The 20,615-nt window shown below is 40.7% G+C and overlaps 2 protein-coding genes across 4 annotated transcripts; one reads left to right on the top strand and one right to left on the bottom strand.

Annotated features, from left to right (window-relative positions):
• The first annotated feature begins 274 nt into the window (after nt 1-274).
• bida (BH3 interacting domain death agonist) lies at nt 275-3,816 on the top strand. Its single transcript, XM_088006106.1, has 3 exons — nt 275-942; nt 2,672-2,805; nt 3,281-3,816. The coding sequence occupies exons 1-3, from the start codon at nt 678-680 to the stop codon at nt 3,470-3,472; spliced, it is 591 nt and encodes a 196-aa protein (XP_087862232.1). The 5' UTR covers nt 275-677; the 3' UTR covers nt 3,473-3,816.
• A 940-nt stretch (nt 3,817-4,756) lies between these two features.
• bcl2l13 (BCL2 like 13) lies at nt 4,757-19,691 on the bottom strand. 3 transcript variants are annotated; one of them, XM_088006103.1, is made up of 7 exons: nt 19,344-19,691; nt 17,677-17,861; nt 14,365-14,454; nt 13,953-14,109; nt 13,025-13,097; nt 12,815-12,943; nt 4,757-6,000 (listed from the first exon to the last, which is right to left on the bottom strand). In XM_088006103.1, the coding sequence occupies exons 2-7, from the start codon at nt 17,798-17,800 to the stop codon at nt 5,095-5,097; spliced, it is 1,479 nt and encodes a 492-aa protein (XP_087862229.1). In that variant the 5' UTR covers nt 17,801-17,861; nt 19,344-19,691; the 3' UTR covers nt 4,757-5,094. The 3 variants fall into 3 exon arrangements, with proteins under 3 accessions (XP_087862229.1, XP_087862231.1, XP_087862230.1); XM_088006105.1 differs by having other exon boundaries at nt 14,365-14,451; XM_088006104.1 differs by having other exon boundaries at nt 17,677-17,802.
• Nucleotides 19,692-20,615: the final 924 nt, after the last annotated feature.

Below are 20,615 nucleotides of genomic sequence, written 5' to 3'. Positions count from 1 at the left end.
CGTTGTTTTTTTGTTTTTTTTGTTTTGTTTTTCCCCTTTTTAAAATTGCACAGTATACTGATCATTACGGTATCCAGATCAAAACAAAATCTTAAGAGGTGACATTGCCGCTTGTATTTTTTACTTATTAAAATGAACAAGTAAAAATGGGAAAAAATATAAACTTTTTTTTTCTTTGGGTGGGTGAAATACTTTCAAGGATGCTTTTACGCCTGCAACTTGACTACCGTAATACTTGGTCCTTGTGCACCATTAAAAGATTGTTGACTTGGAAGAAGTCGCTCACAGTTCAACACTGGAGGCTGATGCGGTAACAAGGTTGGGGGTTAACAGCTCCACGTCTGGTATCACTATCTTAACTTTTAACTTAAATGCTTTCAAGACAACAGGGAGCCGAGAGTGAGTCTGTTTTTGTCTCATGAAACTTGGTGTTGATTTCTTGTTAGCAGTTAGCAGCTTAGGTTAAAGTTAAGCTTTCGATGCTAATCAAAGTTAGCATCAAGCCACTTGTTTTTCCTCATTTAACGTCAAAGTTTTAACGGTTTTAACTGGATTTTGCTAAACGCCTGTCATCAATTTAATCTGACTTGTGTTCAGAATTTGTTAGTTTATTCAATCAATTCAAAACATACAGTGTTTTTTAACTGTTAAGTAGCCTGGATGTTCACAGATCATCAATGGGCGACTTGGGGTTTCTAGCGGACCAGCAAAGCGCCGCTCTGGTGGTTTTTTTCTTTCTCCAACCTGACTCCAAAGACCTCAATTACAACAAGGAGCTTTGCTCCAAAGGAAACGAACTGATTTTATCCCGGGAGATCAACGATAATGGAAACAAGGTAGAAGCAGAGGAACACGGGGATCTGCAGACAGATGGACATCTGCCTGGAAACATCACCGGGTATTTGGATGATATCCTGCCGCTTGTGGAGCTCCCTCAGCCAGGTCAGTAGCTCTGTCTCCCGTTGACAAGCCTGGACGTCAAATTTTACACTCAGTAGCGACAAAAACCTGGAGGATGAGTTTAATTTTCACAGCCAAAGCTGGTACTTATGATCAATAGGCAGTAGAGCAGAGGCGGATCTAGACCAGGGATGCCAGGTTGGGGCCTGCTGCTCTTTTCATGGGGAGGGGGGCATAGAAAAATAAAATAAATGAATAACAGGATAATATTTCCACCAGAGGATACATTATCCTTGAGATGGTAATGTTTCCTCTGGAGCTGCAGATCACTGATCTAGGAAATGGAAAGTGATCTTGTCTCAAAGCTGAAACTAAAACTGCAGAACCTCAGTTTTTATTTAGTTAACATAAATCTGTGAAGGTGAAAAATAAATTAGTAAAAAGGAGGAATTGGTTACTGTTTCTGTGCCACATAATATCATCCTAATAAACCTATTTAGTATTATCTCATGAGAAAAGGGCACTGGCCCCCGTGTAGAACCGCCCATGCCTGCTGGTGGAAATCTTTCCACTGAATCACAGCTGATCAGTTTTTTATTTCTACAACAAACCAGGAAACTGAAAGTAAAATCAGACAACACCGATACTGCTGGGAGTTTCAGACTTCCCCTTCAGTTCTACATCTAAACCTGTTTTGTTGCATGTGATATAAGAACGTCCACTGATCAGGCAGAACATTATGACCACTAACAATTATGTTAACATAATGGGCGTGTGGAAGGAATTGCAGAAAATATTTTCAAAGAGGTCATTTAAAGAGAAAAATCTACCAGAATCTGACTTTGAAGTATTAGAGCAAAGCTACAAGTTTTTTTATATATATATATTTTTAATTAGAGAATGAGGTAATATTAGCCGGACAGAGATGCATTTTTCTTCCAAAATCATCTTAAAATTATGAGACAAAAGTTTTTTCTTAAGAAAAGATCTTTAATGGATGTATGGGGATCCGATGTGACCAGCCTGGTCCATGTGGTTCTTTTGTCAAAATAGATTATTATTTGTATACGTATTATCTGTAAAGCTTAATCTGAAATATAACTTCATAAGATTCTCAACATTCCACATTTTAGTTATTTGTTTTTTGTTGGAGTTCTCATAAAATTACTACTTCATTCCTCTAATATTATGACTATATTCTGGTAGTTAAAAGAAAAAGAAAAATCAGTCTGGCCCTAATACTTTGTCGTAGAGTTGACCTGCATTCAAAGTCCTAATAACAATAAGATGGCCGCCCTGGGCGATGACATCACTCTGAATTATAGAAACCCGAGAACATTTGTGAGAAAAAACATCCAGATTTTCCAAAAATATGCTGTGCTGTTTCTTTTTTTTCTCTCATAGTTACTCCATGATCTTATGTTAGTTGAACAGATTGTTCAAGTGTCAACAAGGAAATAAAAATTCCAGATAGTTTGAGGAGCACAATGATCAGTTTGACTTCATCTACTAGCCTCCAAATTCCCCATGTTGGTGAAATTCAGCGTGTGGGAGACGTCCTGAAAGCCTCTCAGCTTTGCTTTTATCAACATGGTGTCAAAAATCGCAGGAAACCTGAGAGTTTAGTGGAGATCCTGCAGGAAAACGGCGCTGCAGACGGCCGATCTGTCAGCCCTGATGGGTGTTGGAGCTCCATTAGAGTCCAGACCGTTCAGCAGTTTGTGGAGGGAAGTGATGGTGCTGATGCTCCGGCTCTTATCTGTTTCTGCAGGAGGCCAGCAGGAAGTCATCAACATCCAGGCCGTTGCTCAGGAGCTGAGAGAGATCGCAGCCCAGTTTGAGCTGCAGGTGGTGGCGCGGGCGGTGCAGAACCTGGCCAGGAACGTCTCCGAGTCGCCTTCTGAAGTGAGCTCTGCACCGCTGCGGAAAATAACAGCAAAGATCAGAACTAGTGGTGTGCTGCAGCTAACGATTATGTTAGTTATGGATTAATCAGTTATTCTGATGATTAATCAGATTTAAGAACTGGCACCTTCTGCAGATTTTTCACTGAATCACTTGAGCCTTTTTATACGATTTTAGAAATATATAAAAAGATGCAAATAATTCCTTTTTAAAATAATAAAATAAAATAAAATGGCACCATGTGCCTGTCCCTTTTACATGCAAAATGTCTGTATTTTTGTACAGTTTTGTCTTAAGATCTGCTCAGTGAGTTGTTCTTGCAGCAAATTTCCTTTTTTCCAGTCAGTATGTCTCCAGTTAACGATTAATTGATTACCAAATTAGCTGCTGATTATTTCACTAATTGATTAATCCTGATTAATTGCTTGTTTGTCGCTGGCTTGCTGTTCTGACCGGTTCTTCTGCTGCCCATCAGTTGGGGAACCATCTTGTGAACGAGGTGGAGCGGCTGCTCAGGGAGGTTTCTGTGAAGGACTTGCCCCAGGAGCAGGTCGTCGTGGCCCTGACCTTGACCCTGGTGAAGGGCGTCTGCATCCAGGCTCCGCGGCTGCTGAAGGGCCTCTTCGACACGGCTGTCCAGTTCATCTGCCATCGGTGGACCAGATGAGTTTCCTGCAGCACAGGAAGTGACTGAAGGACTTGGCCCCGCCCCCTCAGCCCAGCTGTGCTCATAGAAACGTTACTGATGGAGGGAAACTGAAGACTTATTCATAAAAAGAGGGAACTGAAAGTTAACACTTGAATTTGTTTCACAGTTTACATGTTTCTGTTTACTCAAGCCTGCATTAAATATGCATGCAAATGTATATTCTATACTTGAATGAAATGATCAAACTGTTTTTGTCTGTGCATTAGGGCTGGTCTACCCAGAACTGGACTGTAATTTCAACTCTCGTCTGCATTGAGCTCATATTTTATGATGCCTGTAAATAATAAACAGCCAGAGATAAACTTCTGACTTTGCGGTTTCATCGTTTTTGTTCCGGTTTCAGATTTTTAGTAGAAGTGTTTGCAGCTCAGACCTTTGGTTTTACTTTGAAGGCTCTGCATGGAAGATGGTTATGTAACAAAATGTTGCAACTCTGGGATTTTTACTGATTAATCACATCAAAAAAAAAAAAAAAAAAAGATTTGTTAGGAAATGAACTAGCCGAGCAAAGTAAAATTATGAGTTATGATCAACTAAACTCGAGTAAAAATACCCAAAATTTAGGAAATTAAGATTTTAAAATGAATTTATTTCAGTAATTAAAAAAGTTCACTGCTGAAGAAGCTGGCAGTTCAGAGTGCTATGTGCAAGTACATTCATGGAAAGTTCAGTGGAAGGAAAAGTGGGAGGAAAAATAGATGGAAAGGGCAGCTTGCAGAGGATTGTGAAGCAAATCCTATTCGAGAATATGGTTGAGGTCCACAATGAAGGTTGATTTCATTTGCCAGCAGGACTCCTTTAATCACCATGGTAACAACATATCCCATAATTTAGACCCCCAGGCTGGCAGCGTTTCCTCATCAGTCTGAACTTATAACTTAAAACACATAATTATAACTTTCTTTTTAAGAATTACAGTAACTTAGTCTTGTAACTATTTGCATTCACAAGTTTTATCAATAAAACTAAAAATTACGACAAACTCAAATTTGACAAATTCTTGTAAATGTGACCTATCCTCTAAAACTAAAAATTGTACCTTATTTTTGTAAATATTACTTTAAATTTGTACATTTTATCAGGAAAACTCAAAGTTATGACTTATCCTTGTAAGTATGACTTCCTGTCCTTTCATTTTTTCTTTCACGGCAGGAATTGTCTTCCTTATTTCAGCTCCTGTTTTACAGCAGCATCATGAAGAGGCGCATCAAACTTTCATATTCAAATATTTCCACTCGTCTCTGGGGGGGAAAACTTTAAGATTTTATTCACAATAAACAAAACCCATGTTGCATGTGCAGTGAAACGTGACAGATAATTTCATACCAGAACTTCCTGCCTGGATTCACAGAAAACAAAATATTTCATCAATATTCATTTTTCAAAAAATTTAAATCTCATTTTGCTGCTGAAAAAGTTTGAAAAATCATCAAAGGTGAGACAGAAACAGACAGAAGACAGAGAGGAGGAGACAATCCTGCTTCAGGGCCCGGTTCTTCTGGACCGGGCCGACCAGAGAAACCCAGCACTACGGAGCTTTTACATCAAGAATAGAACATTTATTTGACCGGGACATATTTCTACCTCCTCCTGAACAGAATCACGCCGAAGGTCACCGCGGCGAACAGAACCAAAACCGCTCCGCCATACAGCAGAACCGGGAACTCCTCCTCCAGTTCTGGTTTTGGTTTTGCCGGGTCCTGGGGCAGCGCTTTGGGGACCTCCAGAACCGGGGCCTCTTCAGCCAGGACCTCTGGCACAGGGGTCACAGAGGAATCCGGTTCTGGTTCTGGTTCCAGTTCAGGCTCAGTGTTCTGCTTTGGGGTGCATGCTGGTTCTGGCGGGGTTTCGGTTTCTGCTGGTTCTGGTGGGACTTCCTCGGCCTGAGTCGTGGTTTCCACCTGGACAGGCACTGGGGCGGGTTCTGGCTCCGGGTCGGGTTCTACTGCAAGTACAGGAGGCGGGGCTTCTGCTTCTGGGGACAAACTCTTGGGAGTCTCCATGACGACGGGCTCCTCCGGCAGCACCAGGGTCGATGGCGGCTGAGTGTGCAGAGCCGGGTCTCCGAACTCGGCCCGCAGCGCCGCCAGGTCGCTCTCGGTCATCAGAAGGCTCATCATGCTCTCCTCGATGGCGTCGCCGTCGGCGTCGCCGCTCTCCTCCATGAGTTCCGCCTCCTCCCGCTCCACATGGACGATGTCGGAGTTGGAAGAGTTGTTCTCGCTGCGCTCCTCAGCCAGCGCCACGCTCTCGCCGCAGTGAAGGTCCTTCACGTCTTCGGGGTCCATCGGATCGACCTGCGCCCACGACTCGTGGCCGCCCAGGGACGCCGGCAGGCTGTCCGTCTGCCAGGCGCTCGGCTTGCCTCTGTCTCCGGTGCTGAGCGTGTCGGGCTGCTGCTCCTCCGACAGGATGTAGATGTCGTTGCTGTCGTCAGTGACGGCCGCCGTGGGCTCCTCGTTCTGGTCCAGGCTCAGAACTTTACCCTGCAGACAGAACCAGGCAGACAAGATGGCGGACACGCATCAGAACCAGTAAAATCATGGCTGCGTTCACACAGCAGGTTCTGATTCCCAATTCCAGTTTGATTCGGTTTGAAATACAAATTTTTTGTACTTGGTCCTTTCTGTCACTAATTAATTAGTGCTTTAGCATTAGCACAGCTAATGTTTATTAGTGCTTTAGCATTAGCACAGCTAATGTTTATGATTAGTGCTTTAGCTTCAGCACAGCTACTGTTTATGATTAGTGCTTTAGCTTCAGCACAGCTACTGTTTATGATTAGTGCTTTAGCTTTAGCACAGCTAATGTTTATGATTAGTGCTTTAGCTTTAGCACAGCTAATGTTTATGATTAGTGCTTTAGCTTTAGCACAGCTAATGTTTATTAGTGCTTTAGCATTAGCACAGCTAATGTTTATGATTAGTGCTTTAGCTTCAGCACAGCTACTGTTTATGATTAGTGCTTTAGCTTCAGCACAGCTACTGTTTATGATTAGTGCTTTAGCTTTAGCACAGCTAATGTTTATGATTAGTGCTTTAGCTTTAGCACAGCTAATGTTTATGATTAGTGCTTTAGCTTCAGCACAGCTACTGTTTATGATTAGTGCTTTAGCTTTAGCACAGCTAATGTTTATGATTAGTGCTTTAGCACAGCTAATGTTTATGATTAGTGCTTTAGCTTTAGCACAGCTAATGTTTATGATTAGTGCTTTAGCTTTAGCACAGCTAATGTTTATGATTAGTGCTTTAGCTTTAGCACAGCTAATGTTTATGATTAGTGCTTTAGCACAGCTAATGTTTATGATTAGTGCTTTAGCACAGCTAATGTTTATGATTAGTGCTTTAGCTTTAGCACAGCTATCATTCTAGGGTTAGGGTAGGGTCACAGCTATAGCACAGCTATCGAAATCATTGAGCCTCTGAAGGATCCAGAGGAGCTTCAGTCTGGTTAACACGTTCATTTCAGATGCCAGTTGTTTCCACCATGATGTTCATATAAATAGTAGTTAAATTAAAAAAAATACTTTATTTAGCTCAAAGTTAAATTCAATGTTGTCATAACTCATATCATCTAGTCTTTGATTAGTTGTGGGGATGTGAATATTTTCATGATTTTCTGCTCCATAATTCAGATGATAAAACCTGGAACACGGTGTGGATGGTGAGCCGGATTTGACCGGCGGCGTCAGTCGGACTGACAGGAAGGGTGAACGGTTTGACGACACAGCAGACAGAAAGCGTCTGACAGCAGAGCGACTCTCTCATTTTCAACCCAAGAAGATCCAGAACAAAAAGAAAATAACTGAAGGTTACTCTCTGTGCATGTCAGCTGGATGAGAGCAGAGAGATTAAATCTGGGAGCACTCCAGCGTTATCCAACATCCCTATTCTCCCTAAGCTGCTTTACATGTGGAACAGCAGGAGCACTTCCCAAAATCCTACAGAACGGCCTTCCCAACGCCAACCAGCTGCTTTCCACCCACATTAACGAACATTTAAAGGCAGTTTAACAACAGAAAGTCACTGTGAGCCACAGATGAGACATTTCAAACACGAAGCTTTACCGTTTTATCGCAGCTAACCTTCAGGTCGGTCGTGCAGATTTGCGTTTTGCTGTCCTTGAACTGCTGCAGCTGCCAAACATTAACCTACGTTGGGTTTTGTTGCCAGGTTCAGACCTCCGCCCTCGCCTGAAGACAAACCCAGACGGCAGATTCCTGGGTCGGAGCCAGAGCCGCCTCTGTTCTCACTCTCACTGAACAGTCATTTAAAATTTCAAATCTGACCTGAGATCAGCACAGGCAGGGCGACAAAACCCCCCACGGCTTCTATTGGGCTCATGATGGTGAAATTACCCAATTAAATCCCTAAACTCATCAAAACTCATCATGTTAGCATCGTTTTGGTAACTGCAGTTCTCAGAGACTAAACGTTTATTGGACTAATTCGGCTCCAGGCGATCCGGTCGCATCAATAAGTTCACCATCTTGGCACCGAGAGCAAATAAGTTCTGAAAATTCAACTGAAAAGTAAAGTCACAAATTATCTTAAAAATATAATTCAGATTCTGGAAAAAAAAAAAAAAAAACACCTTTTGCTATCTGATTATTAATCAATAAATCACCAGATCATCCCTTGACTGTATTGATGTTCAGTATAGTGCTTATTGTCTTATTTTATTAGAAAGGAATTTGATTATTTGTTTATTTGCATTTTAAAATGTTTTTATAATATTGTACATAAAAGGCAAAGTTTTTTGTTTGATTAATTGATTAATCACCAGTATACTAAATTATTAAATGATTATTATTAAAATAATTAGTTGTAGTCCCAATGTTCTTATTTAAAAAAGTAAATGTATTTATTTGGATGTTTTTATGCATGTTAAATCACATAAAATAACAGATTTTTTTTTTAGCTGATTAATCGTCAATAATTGATTAGTAAATTAATCATTAACTGGATGCTCATGAACAGATTTGATGTTTTTCCAGACTGAGATGATCTGAGTCCTCAGCTCATTTTCCTGGATAGATGCTAAAATTTTTAATGAACGGATTAAAATGTTTTCAGGTCAGTCCACACTGGAAACATCAGCCCGGTTCTGGTTCTGGTTCATTAAGCAGACCGTTAAAACGCCGCTGTGAAGGCCCAGTGAAGCCTGCTCAGGGTTTCATTAAAAGTGTTGTTCCCGTCCTGCGCCGCCTCGGTTCTGCTGCTGATCCAGAACCGCAGCGACGGGTCATGATGAACGAGTTCCACCCTGGAGCCGCTGAGCAAATTGCTTACGTAAGTCAGGGAGGCAGCTGCAGCGCCAGGCGGGCGGCGCGAGAGGCGGGCGGCTGCAGCGCCAGGCGGGCGGCTGCAGCGCCAGGCGGGCGGCTGCAGCGCCAGGCGGGCGGCTGCAGCGCCAGGCGGGCGGCGCAGCAAACAAACGGAGCTTCAGAAATGTTTTACATCTTCCTAGATATCCTGCTTTGACTATCAGCTGTCGGTTTACAGCGTTTCACCTTCGTCCTCCAGAATTCAAACGACTCAAACCGCAGAGAAAATGGCTGACGTCAACTTTGAACTCAGCAGTTTCCAGAGGGAGAAGGACGGTTGGCTGATTCTTCGCGCTGCCGGACCGGCAGAACCCGACCCGGGCTTTGTTCCTGCCAAACCGACTGTGAGCCACATTAGGCTCATAATGAACCTCATTGTTTTCTGCTCCAAAACCCAACATCCTGCTCCGGTTTCATCTCAGAGACGTTAACCACGGCCTGGCAGAGAAAATACGTGATCTGAAGTGCAAAAAAATAAATATGATGCAGAGAAACAAAGTCGGGCTGAAACGATTAATCTTGATTAATCGATTATTGAAATAATTGTCAACTAATTTAGTAACTGCTTAAAACCAAAGTATTCAGACTAAAGAAAAGGGCCATTTGCTGGAAAAAACACATTCAGAGCCAAAACTGTACAACAATAAGACACATTTGGCATTTAAGATAAAACTTTTGTCTGAAATACGTTTTAGCCAAAACTCCCAAATCATGATTTGCTTATTTGATTTTTTTTATACATTTCTAACATTGTACTAAAAAGGATTAAATAGTTCAATGAAAAATCTGTAGAATGCAGCCATTTTTATTCGATTAATTGATTAATTATCAGATTAATCGATTTCAAAAAGAATCGTTAGTTTCAGCCCTAAAAAGAAGCCAAAGCAACCACAGGAGGCGGCGGCCATGTTGCCAGGAAGAGGAGATCTTCTCATCATCTGGAAATGAGTTTGGGTTTTTGTCACTCCACAGGAAAACGTCTCACCTCGGCGTAAAGTCCTGCGGCGCCGGATCGCACCTCAGCGCACAAATCTCCGGAGATCCAGCAGGACAGGAACCGCAAGACGGAGCGCAGGTCGCAGCGAGTGAGCTGGGCGCAAGCATGCAGTCGTCAAAGTGGAAGAGATGCAACTTTGCTCCCACTGGCTGCTGTTGGTCGCTGAGCCCTCCCCTCCCCGCCTTCCTCTCCCTCCTCTTCATGCCTTCATCAGCCGTCCCGTCATCTGTTCAGCTGTGACGCAGCTCTGTCTGCGGTAACGAAGCGGTGTTAACGTGCCGAGTCACGTGACTCCTCATCAGTGACCTCGTTTGCAGCCAGCAGCGCTCCCCTCACTTCTCCACAGTAAAAGCTGAAACGACGGCGTCGATGTGAGGCCTGGAGCGTTCTCCATCGATGACCGACCAGTCAGTCCGGTTTTTAAATAACTGCAGCCTCTAAAACAAATAAAACATCTTCCAAATCTGAACCGTCGTCTGTGGGTCGGGGCCTCCATCGTATCGTTTATAACTTATCATAGTTTCTCATCATAAGAATTTTGATTGATTGTTATCAAGATTAATGATGCTAAAAAAACTGTCCATATTGCTGGGACTGTTAATTTGACTTTTTAATCACTAGCCGTCACGTCTGATATGGACTAAATGCAGTGAAACAAATCCCACGTCTTCGTGTGACTGGTGACCTGAAGATGCTCTTTACCAACAGGAAGGTTTTTCAGGATTTGAGTCGTGCCGTCATAGTTACCTAAAACATAGAGATTAATAGTTTCTGCCATCAGTTCTCTTGTTCTCACAATAATCCCACAAATATTGTGATAAATCTTCAGGTTCATATCTTCGTCTCGCCCAGCGCTGATCAGTGAATGACAGGAGAAACGGATCCTATTTGGATATTTGTTCTATAACTTAGCAGCAATAATGGTTTTGAATTTAAACTGTTGCTCATCTTATTTAGTGTTCAATTAAAATGTGACTGATTGATTACAGACCTTGTAATTAACTCCATTAAAAAGTGAAATAATTACTTTGGGGAATCTAATAATTTGAATCCAAGGTATGATTAAAAAAAACATACAAACATTTATTTAACTTCCTTTAGTGATAAGAACATTAAGTCAAACTGTTCCACGTCTCCTGACTGACTGATTTCCTATAGCAGCATTGACTACAGAGAGCCTGTTGCCGATTGAGTTAATAAACTGAACCTGGACATTATTTTAAGACTCAAAGCAATAAATTGAGCTGCAGCAACTTAACGTTTCAGTTATTGCAGCTCATTTTATTAATCAGTTTTGATCGAGCCAATAGTTTGTAGAGGTTCTCAATCATTTTTAAATGTTGGACCTTTCTATGTTTTTTAGAGAATGTGTAGCATCTTCAACCAGCAGCTCTTTCTCTGCAGCCTCCACCTACAGCGCCTGACTCACTGCTGCTCTCATGTGGCTAATTTAGCAACTGCATGTCAGTCTGAACGTAAACATGCAGAAGGTCCTGTTGTCCTGTTTTCAGTGGTGGAGAAAGTACTCAAAAATGTACTTAAGTAAAAGTACAAATAAACAGACAAAAATATACTCAAGTAAAAGTAAAACTATCACATTAACAATTTACTTAAGTAAAAGTAAAAAAGTACTGGCTTTTAAAAATACTTTAGTATCAAAAGTACTTGCTGAATAATACTTAATCGCTAATATCATTAAGTGAACTGATCATTTAATTTTAATACATTAGAAATGTGCCATTTTAATGAACAATGCCACAGATAAAGCATGTTTTCATTGTGTTTACTCTGTAACATAGTTTAGACTTAGATATGTGATTCTATGCATCATAATTTCAGGGATGGAAACATCTGGTCTCCTGTTCTAACATAGCATCAACTTCTTTTTTTTGCCACTTGTGGCTTTTATTTTGAAAAAAATCAAACTGGCAGGGGAGGACATGGAAGTCCTATAGGACTTAGTAAAGATCCGTCCGGAAGAATCGGATCGTTCCTGAATGTCATATCCCTATATTGCACTTTGGTCACAGCGTTGTCCCATATATGGACACCTCAGTCAACACCTCCACACAATAATTCAGCGCATGAGTGACAACTGTTTTCATCCAGATGCAACATGTCTCCGTACAGCTAGCTTTGCTAGCATCACGTCCACAGATCTTACCTTTCTTTAAGCTTTCCTTCCAAGTGACGCTAAAAGTTGGACTCAGTCCCACCGTCTGTGGAAGCGAAGCGCTGCTGGTTTTACATGTCGCCATATCTTATGGTTTATGCAGCTAATATATTACTGACGATCAGACAGACGTCTTCTCCCGCTCAGAGGAAACCACTGCGCATGTCTGGAGCTCCGCGTGCGAGTAAAGGTGGAGGCGATGGGTGACAACAGACACTAAGTCACGTTATTGCTCGGATTTTACGGCGCCACCTTAAGACCCTGAACGTCACATTTTAACGGACAAAAAGCGCAACGCGACTTGGATGTAACGAGTAACGGGACAGTTTAGTAGAAATGAAGTGAAGTAGAAAGTACAGATACTTACTGTAAAATGTAGTGGAGTAAAAGTAGAAAGTATCCATTATTAAATCTACTTAAGTAAAGTACAGATACACGAAAACTGTACTTAAGTACAGTAACGAAGTACTTCGTTACTTCCCACCACTGCCTGTTTTCAGTTTCAGGTGACAGAGGTTAAAGGTCACGGCCTTGCTCCTACTCTGGATTGAAGTTGTTTTTGGAGAACACATTTACGTCTTCTGACTTTAAAATCAGTCAAACATCAGGAATCAACCATTTCTCTGGATTTTACTTCCAGTGATATTATCGGAGGAGACGTCCTCAAAGTTTTACGCTTTACGGAAACGACTCGCCGCCATCTCTTCTTAGTTCATTTCCCATAATGCAACACAAACCCAGGCTACGGGAATCCCTTTGGGTCAGTTTGCAGACGTTTTTTCCCCTCTGCGGTCGAACACTCACCCATCCTCCCTGCTGGACGATGAACTGCGTCTCGTCCTCCTGCAGGCAGCGCAGCCCCAGCTGCAGCAGCGTCTTCACAGGCTTCCCCTCGAACAGCAGAGCCCGCAGCAGCAGCAGCGGCACCAAAGCCTGTCAGAGACAACCAACAAGTTGAGGAAGCTGCGTCAGCTGACGTCAGGAAGGTGAAGAAGCAGCAGAGCAACGGCTCACCGTGTTCCAGGCCGATTCGGTGTGGCTGATGAGATCCACAGCCGTGCGCTGAAACCTCTGGAAGTCCAGGTCACTGAAACACGCAGACGTTCAGCTTTACAAACACCAAACAACACTTTCACTTAAATCTGGCTGCAAAGGAAAGAAGCAGGGCTGAAATGATTAATCAGATTAATTGTGATTAATAGATTACTGAAATAACTAATTTTGTAATCGATTAATCATTAACTGGAGAATACACATTAAAAAAATGGCAATTTGCTGAAAAAAACACAGCATACTGAGTGCAGCCAAAACTGTACAATACATATAAATTTAAGCTAAAACCCCCTTTGACAACAGGAAGTGGATTAAATAAGTGCTCGCTGCTTCCTCCTCCATTTGAGACAGAAAAGTAGAGGAAATCTAATTATTTGTTCTTGGTCATTTATGCACATGGTTCCTCTTGTCCTACTGATTTCTTGGTTTTAAAAACCTGTTTGAAATAAATAAAATAAAATAAAAACAATATGTTTTACCCAAAACTCCTTAATTTTCAGTTTTAGCTTCTCTCAGTTCAAATTCACTAAAAAGTGCTATGTTATCACTTTTAGGCAACAAAATGTTTATTTTCTTAATTAAAAAAGAAACGCAATTATTTGGACCATTAATGCACTTCTAAATGAAAAATCTGTACAATATTTTTTATCCAATTAAGAATAATCAATAGAATACTCGATTACTAAAATAACTGTTAGCTGCTGCTGTATTCTTGTCCAACATCAGCGTCTGACCTCATAAATGCTTACATAAAGAATACTGAAAAATGTCAACAAGCCGAGCGAAAGCCTTTGTGCTGATCACGCCTGGCTGCGAGCTGAGCGATTATCTGCAGCAGCACGGAGCGACAACGAAACTCTTTGGTAAATATTTCCACAGCTCTGCTCACCCTGACAGGAGTTCCTCCACGGCGGCAGACAGGTGAGGGCCGAGCTCCTGGGACACGCCGTGCCCCATGGCGGCGAGGCATTCCTCCACAGAGTTGTCCGGGTTCGGCGGGCAGAACACCACCGACTGGCGCAGGTCGAAGTCTGACTCGGAAAACGCTGGAAACAGGAGGAAGATGCCATGAAAACGAGAAGAAAAAGCCGCAGAACTGGAAACTGATCAGAAATCAGGAGGTCAATTAGGGAAAAAAAAACTTGAAGTGGGTAGTGTGGGGGCAGGTTGGGGGCAGTGGGGGGCAGGTTGGGGGGCAGTGGGGGGCAGTGGGTAGTGTGGGGGCAGTGGGCAGTGGGGGGGAGTGGGCAGTGGGGGGCAGGTTGGGCGGGGCCTCATTCACTCAGGCAGTAGACACTTACAGTCATTGACTTCCTGCTCCAGCTGCTTCAGCTCCTCGTCGATCTGCTGCTTCATCCGTCTGCTCCTCTCCCACTCATCCTGGGCGTCTCCTTAACACATCAGAATCTGGACCAGCTTTAAATCTGTATCTACCAACTAAAATATTATCCTACATTTATCTGCTGAATATTAAAGAGCGGGTTAGGTCAGTGTTAATAATCCTCTTATTCCTTGTTTCTGCTCCATTATCTTATCTGATAAATAAACTGGTTTATCGTCACATTTCCTCATAATATAATCAATAATTTTACTGAGATTTGTGCCTGTTTAAAGTTTAAACAGGGACGAATCATTTGGCAAAGCTCTGTAGGATGGAAAAGTCCCTGATGGCTGCACCCTTATTTTACACTTTACACTCAGTTTGATAAACAAATATTGAGTTTTCTGTAGGCAGGAGACCCTGGAGCTGCAGACTCCCAATAAAACAGAGAGGAAAACCCATCAGAAGGACTTCAGAGCGCAGCTCATGTGGGAGTAAATCATTCTAGGCGAATAGCAGAGGTGTAACCAGCCGTACGAGGCGAGGAGGTTTCACACCAGCTGGGCAAACTCCCGCTAACGCGCTAATAATCTTTAAAATGTTTAGCACACTTAGTTCTGCCTAAATTATTTCTTTTGAATAAAGTTTGACGTCTGTGTTGAAGTTTTGCTTATCGACTTAAGAATCCTTCAAGTAGTTAGAAGTTTATATTTATGCTCTTATTTTGACATTTGTTTACACAGCGATTCCGTTTCCTCTTTTTTTTACAGGAACTTTATTAAGCAAGAGGCAAGCACACAACGAACAAACAAGGTTTAATGGTTGAGGTTCGAGCTTTAGCATTAGCTTCCACTAAATACCATGTTGGATTAGCACTTTAGCATAGCTAATGTTTAGCACTTTAGCATAGCTAATGTTTAGCACTTTAGCATAGCTAATGTTTATGATTAGCGCTTTAGATTAGAGGAACTAACTTTTTAAGTCCATCTTTTCATTTCACACAGACATTTCCACCACGTTACACGAGTCACATGATCAACAACCAGCTGTTGCTACTGGGGCAAACCACGAAGAAGAAGACAACAGGAAGTAGCTTAATGACTTATTTACGTCGAATTTTAATTTGAACTTTTTCAATGGAAACACCACAATTGTGAAATTGTGTTTCTTCAACATTGGCAGAATATTGACAAAGGTTTCCGCTCATTTGCAAATGGAACGCAGCTGGTAACATCCTGGATAACACTGTGATCGTTACAGGCTAGCTCTGCTGATCCACCTCCTTTCTTTAGCCACTGCTTTAAATTTCCTGTTTATGTTGTTAGAGAGACTTGCAGAGATGGTTTGAACTTCCTCGTTCTCTCTTTCTGTGGTCATCTTTGCAAGTCCTCTGGGATTTGGGGTCAAAGTTCAGATATTATCTGAGCTTCTGAGATGCTAATCAGCTGTTTCTAGTTGTAGAAATAACACTTTGTTGCCATAGTAACACTATCCAAAAGTTAAAAGTAAGAGAAAAATATCCTTCCCAATAATAATTGTCCAAACAGCAAACCAGAAAATGAACAAAACTTTAAAAACAGACCCAATCAGAACCACCAACACAAAAGGACAATAGCAACTGATTAAAATGAAAACTAAAGATAAATAAAATCTGTCTTTGTTTTTTTTTAGTTTTTGAGAAGCGGCCTCCCTCATTTCCCCTTTGTCCCGTTTAGCCAGGAGGCTCAGCGCCGGGCTGCTCTGCTGCCTCAGCAGGCAGCCGGTCAGGCCGCTCTGTCTGCCCGTCTACTGGTGTGAGAGTAATCCTACGATGATTACTCATGACAGGCTGTCAGAAACTGGACCGGGTCGAGCGGAAAGCAGGGATCAGTCGGTCATTTGGAGTTTTTCAAACCTGCTGCAACTCAAAACCTCCTCTCTTCTACTCGATTTATGAACCTAAAGCAAAATAAAAGCAGCTGTTTGTGCTTCTTTCACTGCAGTTTAACGCGGAGAAGCGCCGCAACCAGAACATCAGCGGGAAATTAAGGATTTGGGTTCAAATATGCAGGAATGGGGGGAAATAACTCCTACAATCCCAAAGTACGATTTCAATAAATAAAGCAGACATTTCCGTCAGTCTGGACATTAAATGAGAATACAGATGAGCTGAAAGTCGCTCAGATGAAGGTGGATTCAGATGTCTACTGAATGCATTTTCATGCCAAAGCCAGAGAAGCTAAACTGGGCTGGAGAACAGGTGGCTACACGCCCAACAACTCAAAATACTTTGAGTTGCTGCTACATGAGCATGCACCAGGCTGCAATGATTCAGCAAATCATTCTGCAAATAAAATTCCTTGCTGTTGACAAATGCTAAGTGCTATTAGCCCGACCTGGCCCAAATATCGGTTTGCGTCGGCCTTTAGACATGTTGCAGTGTGACGTCACATACACAGACCCCTGCTGGGGGGCAAATGGACTGCCCTGCTACGTGACTAGCATTGGTTTTAGCAGTGAATCTGCCAACATAACGAGCTAGATCTTAAATGATATCTAAGGGGACGCAATGCTTTGCTACCAATAGCCAACACTACAAAACCTAGATAACAAGGTCAAGACAAAGTTTTAATTAAGAAAAAAAACTGAGAGAGGAAAGTAGGTCAGTTATGCTGGCTTGACTATGAGAACCTTAACAAGTAGATGTGCTGCAGAATTTAGTGTTTTGGTTCAGTTAAAAAACAAGAATAATAAGGCAACCTACACACCAACTCTGACAGATCATCAGGTGCTTAAATTAGCCAGTCAACCACGGCTGTGTTAGCTTAGCTAATAGCAGCGGTAGCTAAGCTACCACAGTAAAATCTTAATGACTCCAGAATAAACATCAAGCCTAAAAACAAAACTATAACAAACTGAATGTTCTGTTCATTGTGTGGAAATGTTTGAGGGTTTTTTGGTGTCAAATCTTGAAACATTAGGGTGTTGTTGTCAGTTGCTATGGCAACGGGTCTGTGTGTAGCATAGCCAACACAGACATCTATTTGTAAAGTTTTTTCCTATTTCAAACCTGAGACTTAAAGTAACATTTGAATCATTTTGCATTTTACACAACAGAATTATTTTTTATTTAAAAACAAAACAATAAGGAGCTGATTTGCTTCTTGACAGCATTTTATGTTTTATATATTTCTTCAGCTAGCTTTAGTCGTTACTACAGAACAGACACGATTATTTTTCATTGGATTCGTCAGAATAGTCAATAAATTAGTCGTTTACTAAGACAAACGTCACAAGCGAGTGTTCCTCTCACCTAGCTCTGTAGTTGGGATCCTTGATCTGTGGACAGGCAGCTTTCTGAGGAAGTTCAGCACAATGTATTTGGTTTCGTAGTGGAAACATGGAGGCACAGCGGCCGAGGCACCGGAGGACGTCATGACTGCAACGTTTCAGATTCACAGGCACATCAAGTTTTACTGTCAACTCTGGACGACTGGCCTGGAGAAGATTAAACCGTTTTTAAGTTGTCATGGAGACCAAGTTATACAGCCTTCTGAATAATCATGTTTTCTTTTAAATAACAATAACAAAAAGGTCTAAAAATTAAAAAGAATCCACAGTAGGTGTTTGTTTTAAACGTGTGTTTACTTAAGTTCCATGTGATTATTACATTATTTAAATGTTTTATTAGAGACTTACATAAAAACCTACATAGGATTTTATAATTCATTCAAAATTGTATTCTTTATATGATAAAATCATTTAACATTATTCAAGAACTAGCCATTAAATTCAATGATGTTCAATCAGACTAATTAAATTAAAAACATTCTTAAATTAATTTTTTATATTATTAAGTTACATTTTCATACATTTTTGTTCACAGGTATTTTTTAAAAGTATTATTATTATTGACATTTTGTATTAAAGAAACAATTTACATATTAATCTAATTGTTGCTCAATTTCACATATTTATTACAATTTTATTTAAATTATTGCATGAATATCACAAGACTCCCTGGAGATTGATGTAGTTTACCAAAGGACTCTGAAATAATAATAATAATAATAATAATAATAATAATAATAATAACACTTTGAAACGCCTTTTATTTCGCTTAATAATTAGTGAATTTAAAAAATGTAAATAAAAGTAATAATACTACTAATAAAAACAATTTAAAAAATACACATATGGTATTTATTTTATTTATGTTTTTCCAAATTCATTTACGATGTTAAACGTCCAAATTTTAATATATTTATTCTATCCTATCATTTTGCCCCTGGTGATAGTTTATCATTTCCGCTAAATTATCACCAGATCCAGAAATACAACACTGAGCTATGAACGAAGTCCTTTTTAAAATAACATTTAATGAGTTTAAATATTAAATCATGATTTTTTTTTTCACAATTATTATTTTTTGAAAAGCACAGAAACATTTAAATAACGAATATACTTTTATTTCCAAAGTCATGAAATTAATTGCTTATTTAACTACATATTCATAGTTTTTGTTTTTTAGATAGTTTCACAGTCCACGCGGACTGGTAAAATATGTCAAGTTAACTAAACTATGAAAACACTTCCGGTGTAACTGTCAAAATAAACCTCATGCTACTTTATGCTGCCCAAATTCAGTTAGACTAAAAAAACACATGATTTATTCAGATTACACACAGCTTTTATAACAGCATCAAACCAGGTTACGTTGTCATTAAATAGCAGTATCACGGTGGTGTAACATATTTTCAATAACCAATAAGAGATCAATATTATCTGGTGAACAACATGCAAACAGCACAGGTCTGATATTTAAAGGAAAAACACGTTTTTAATATACAAACGTTGCTGGAAGCCCTGAGTCTCTTTGGAAGCTACATTAGCTAGCTTAACGTTACACCTTCAAACTGCCAAGAAATTACAAAACTTCAATGCAACTTTCTAACGGACCCGCGGGAGCCATTTTCTCACCGTCCTTGTCCTGAAGGAAACCAAATGCTGACAACCGCCAGGCTGGACGCTGTTTTACCCCACACCTCCTTGCAGCAGCGGTATCTGTAGTGAGCGGACCACCGCTGGTTGGCAGCAGCAGCAACAAACTCCCGGACACAATGTGCTCCGAATGGATCACAAGCGCGCGAAAATAAAACGCTGGGCTTCCTGTGAAATTCTTCAAGATAAAACTTCCGTTTGCCACAAAAAAGCGTGTATGGCTTGGGTTTATATGAGGAAATAAGTGGAAATAACGCGGATCCTTCGGACCGTTTGGTCCCGGTGAAAGTCAGTTGTGTAGATGTCCCACCGTTTTTCCACCTGTACTGTCCGTTTGATGTCGCTGCCCTTCTATATAGTGTTTTACGGCTTTACGATGCATTCAGGTACATCTCGTACACTAGACTATCCACATTTAAACGCTTTTAAAACGCTTGAATCAACTTTTCCCCCCCATCCGATTTCACCATGGCCCTACTTGCTCCATAAATAATGCTATTAACTATTTTAAAGTAGGTTAACGGTTGAAACCTTTAAACTTTTCACATTTTGTCAAATTACAAGTTTCAATGTATTTCATTGGGATTTATATGGAATCCAGTTGAGTACAAATAAAGATCTGAAAACAGTGATGATCATATTCATTCAACCCTCTTCATTTTAAAACCCCGAGCTTTGTACAGCTCAAACAGACATGGACTTGTTGCTCTTATTAGTTGAATTGTTTAATTTTTCAATAAATTTACATCATTTTATCTTTGTTGTTGAATTTTGATGCCAGCTTGACCACATAACACTGATTAAATTACTGAGTGTAAAAGAAATGCGTGGTATTTTCATCATCAGGTGTCACAAAGCTCTGGTTAGTCAGTGTTTTTTCTTAAAACGATATTACCACATATTTCCGACCTGACAGAATGCACCATGGCGTGAAAAACCCGACCCTAAAACGCTGTGTAGAAGCGCCTATTTAGAAGCTGCATCAGGGCGTCCACCATTGTGTGAGTGGCAACCTGGCCAAGTCTGGTTGGGATGACAACAAGGCCCTTTAAAATATAAATGTTTAGATATTAATATGTATTTGTATGACAATAAAATCCAAATATTCTTATTATTATTGTCATTGTTGTTGTTATTACAGAAGTGAGGAAAAAAATACTAGAAGTTGCAAGAATATTTCTTTCAAGCCATTGTAAAGAATCCAGCTGTAATCAGTTATATCATTGGATATTGGATTTTTTAAAATCATAC

Source organism: Poecilia mexicana, unplaced genomic scaffold (assembly GCF_051168715.1).
Source record: "Poecilia mexicana isolate PSO_F unplaced genomic scaffold, ASM5116871v1 scaffold_6, whole genome shotgun sequence".
NCBI classification, from domain to species: domain Eukaryota; kingdom Metazoa; phylum Chordata; class Actinopteri; order Cyprinodontiformes; family Poeciliidae; genus Poecilia; species Poecilia mexicana.
This window is presented reverse-complemented; position numbering and strand designations above follow the sequence as displayed.

Bases quoted from the DNA above. Each gene is read 5' to 3' on its own strand.
- bcl2l13 (XM_088006103.1), bottom strand. From the start codon at position 17,800: ATGACGTCCTCCGGTGCCTCGGCCGCTGTGCCTCCATGTTTCCACTAC. The intron at 14,110-14,364 runs GTAAGTGTCTAC...TCCTGTTTCCAG, and splicing joins GGAGCAGGAAGTCAATGACT to CGTTTTCCGAGTCAGACTTC. The intron at 12,944-13,024 runs GTGAGCCGTTGC...TGTCTCTGACAG, and splicing joins CCGAATCGGCCTGGAACACG to GCTTTGGTGCCGCTGCTGCT.
- bida (XM_088006106.1), top strand. From the start codon at position 678: ATGGGCGACTTGGGGTTTCTAGCGGACCAGCAAAGCGCCGCTCTGGTG. The intron at 943-2,671 runs GTCAGTAGCTCT...CTGTTTCTGCAG, and splicing joins TGTGGAGCTCCCTCAGCCAG to GAGGCCAGCAGGAAGTCATC. The intron at 2,806-3,280 runs GTGAGCTCTGCA...GCTGCCCATCAG, and splicing joins TCTCCGAGTCGCCTTCTGAA to TTGGGGAACCATCTTGTGAA.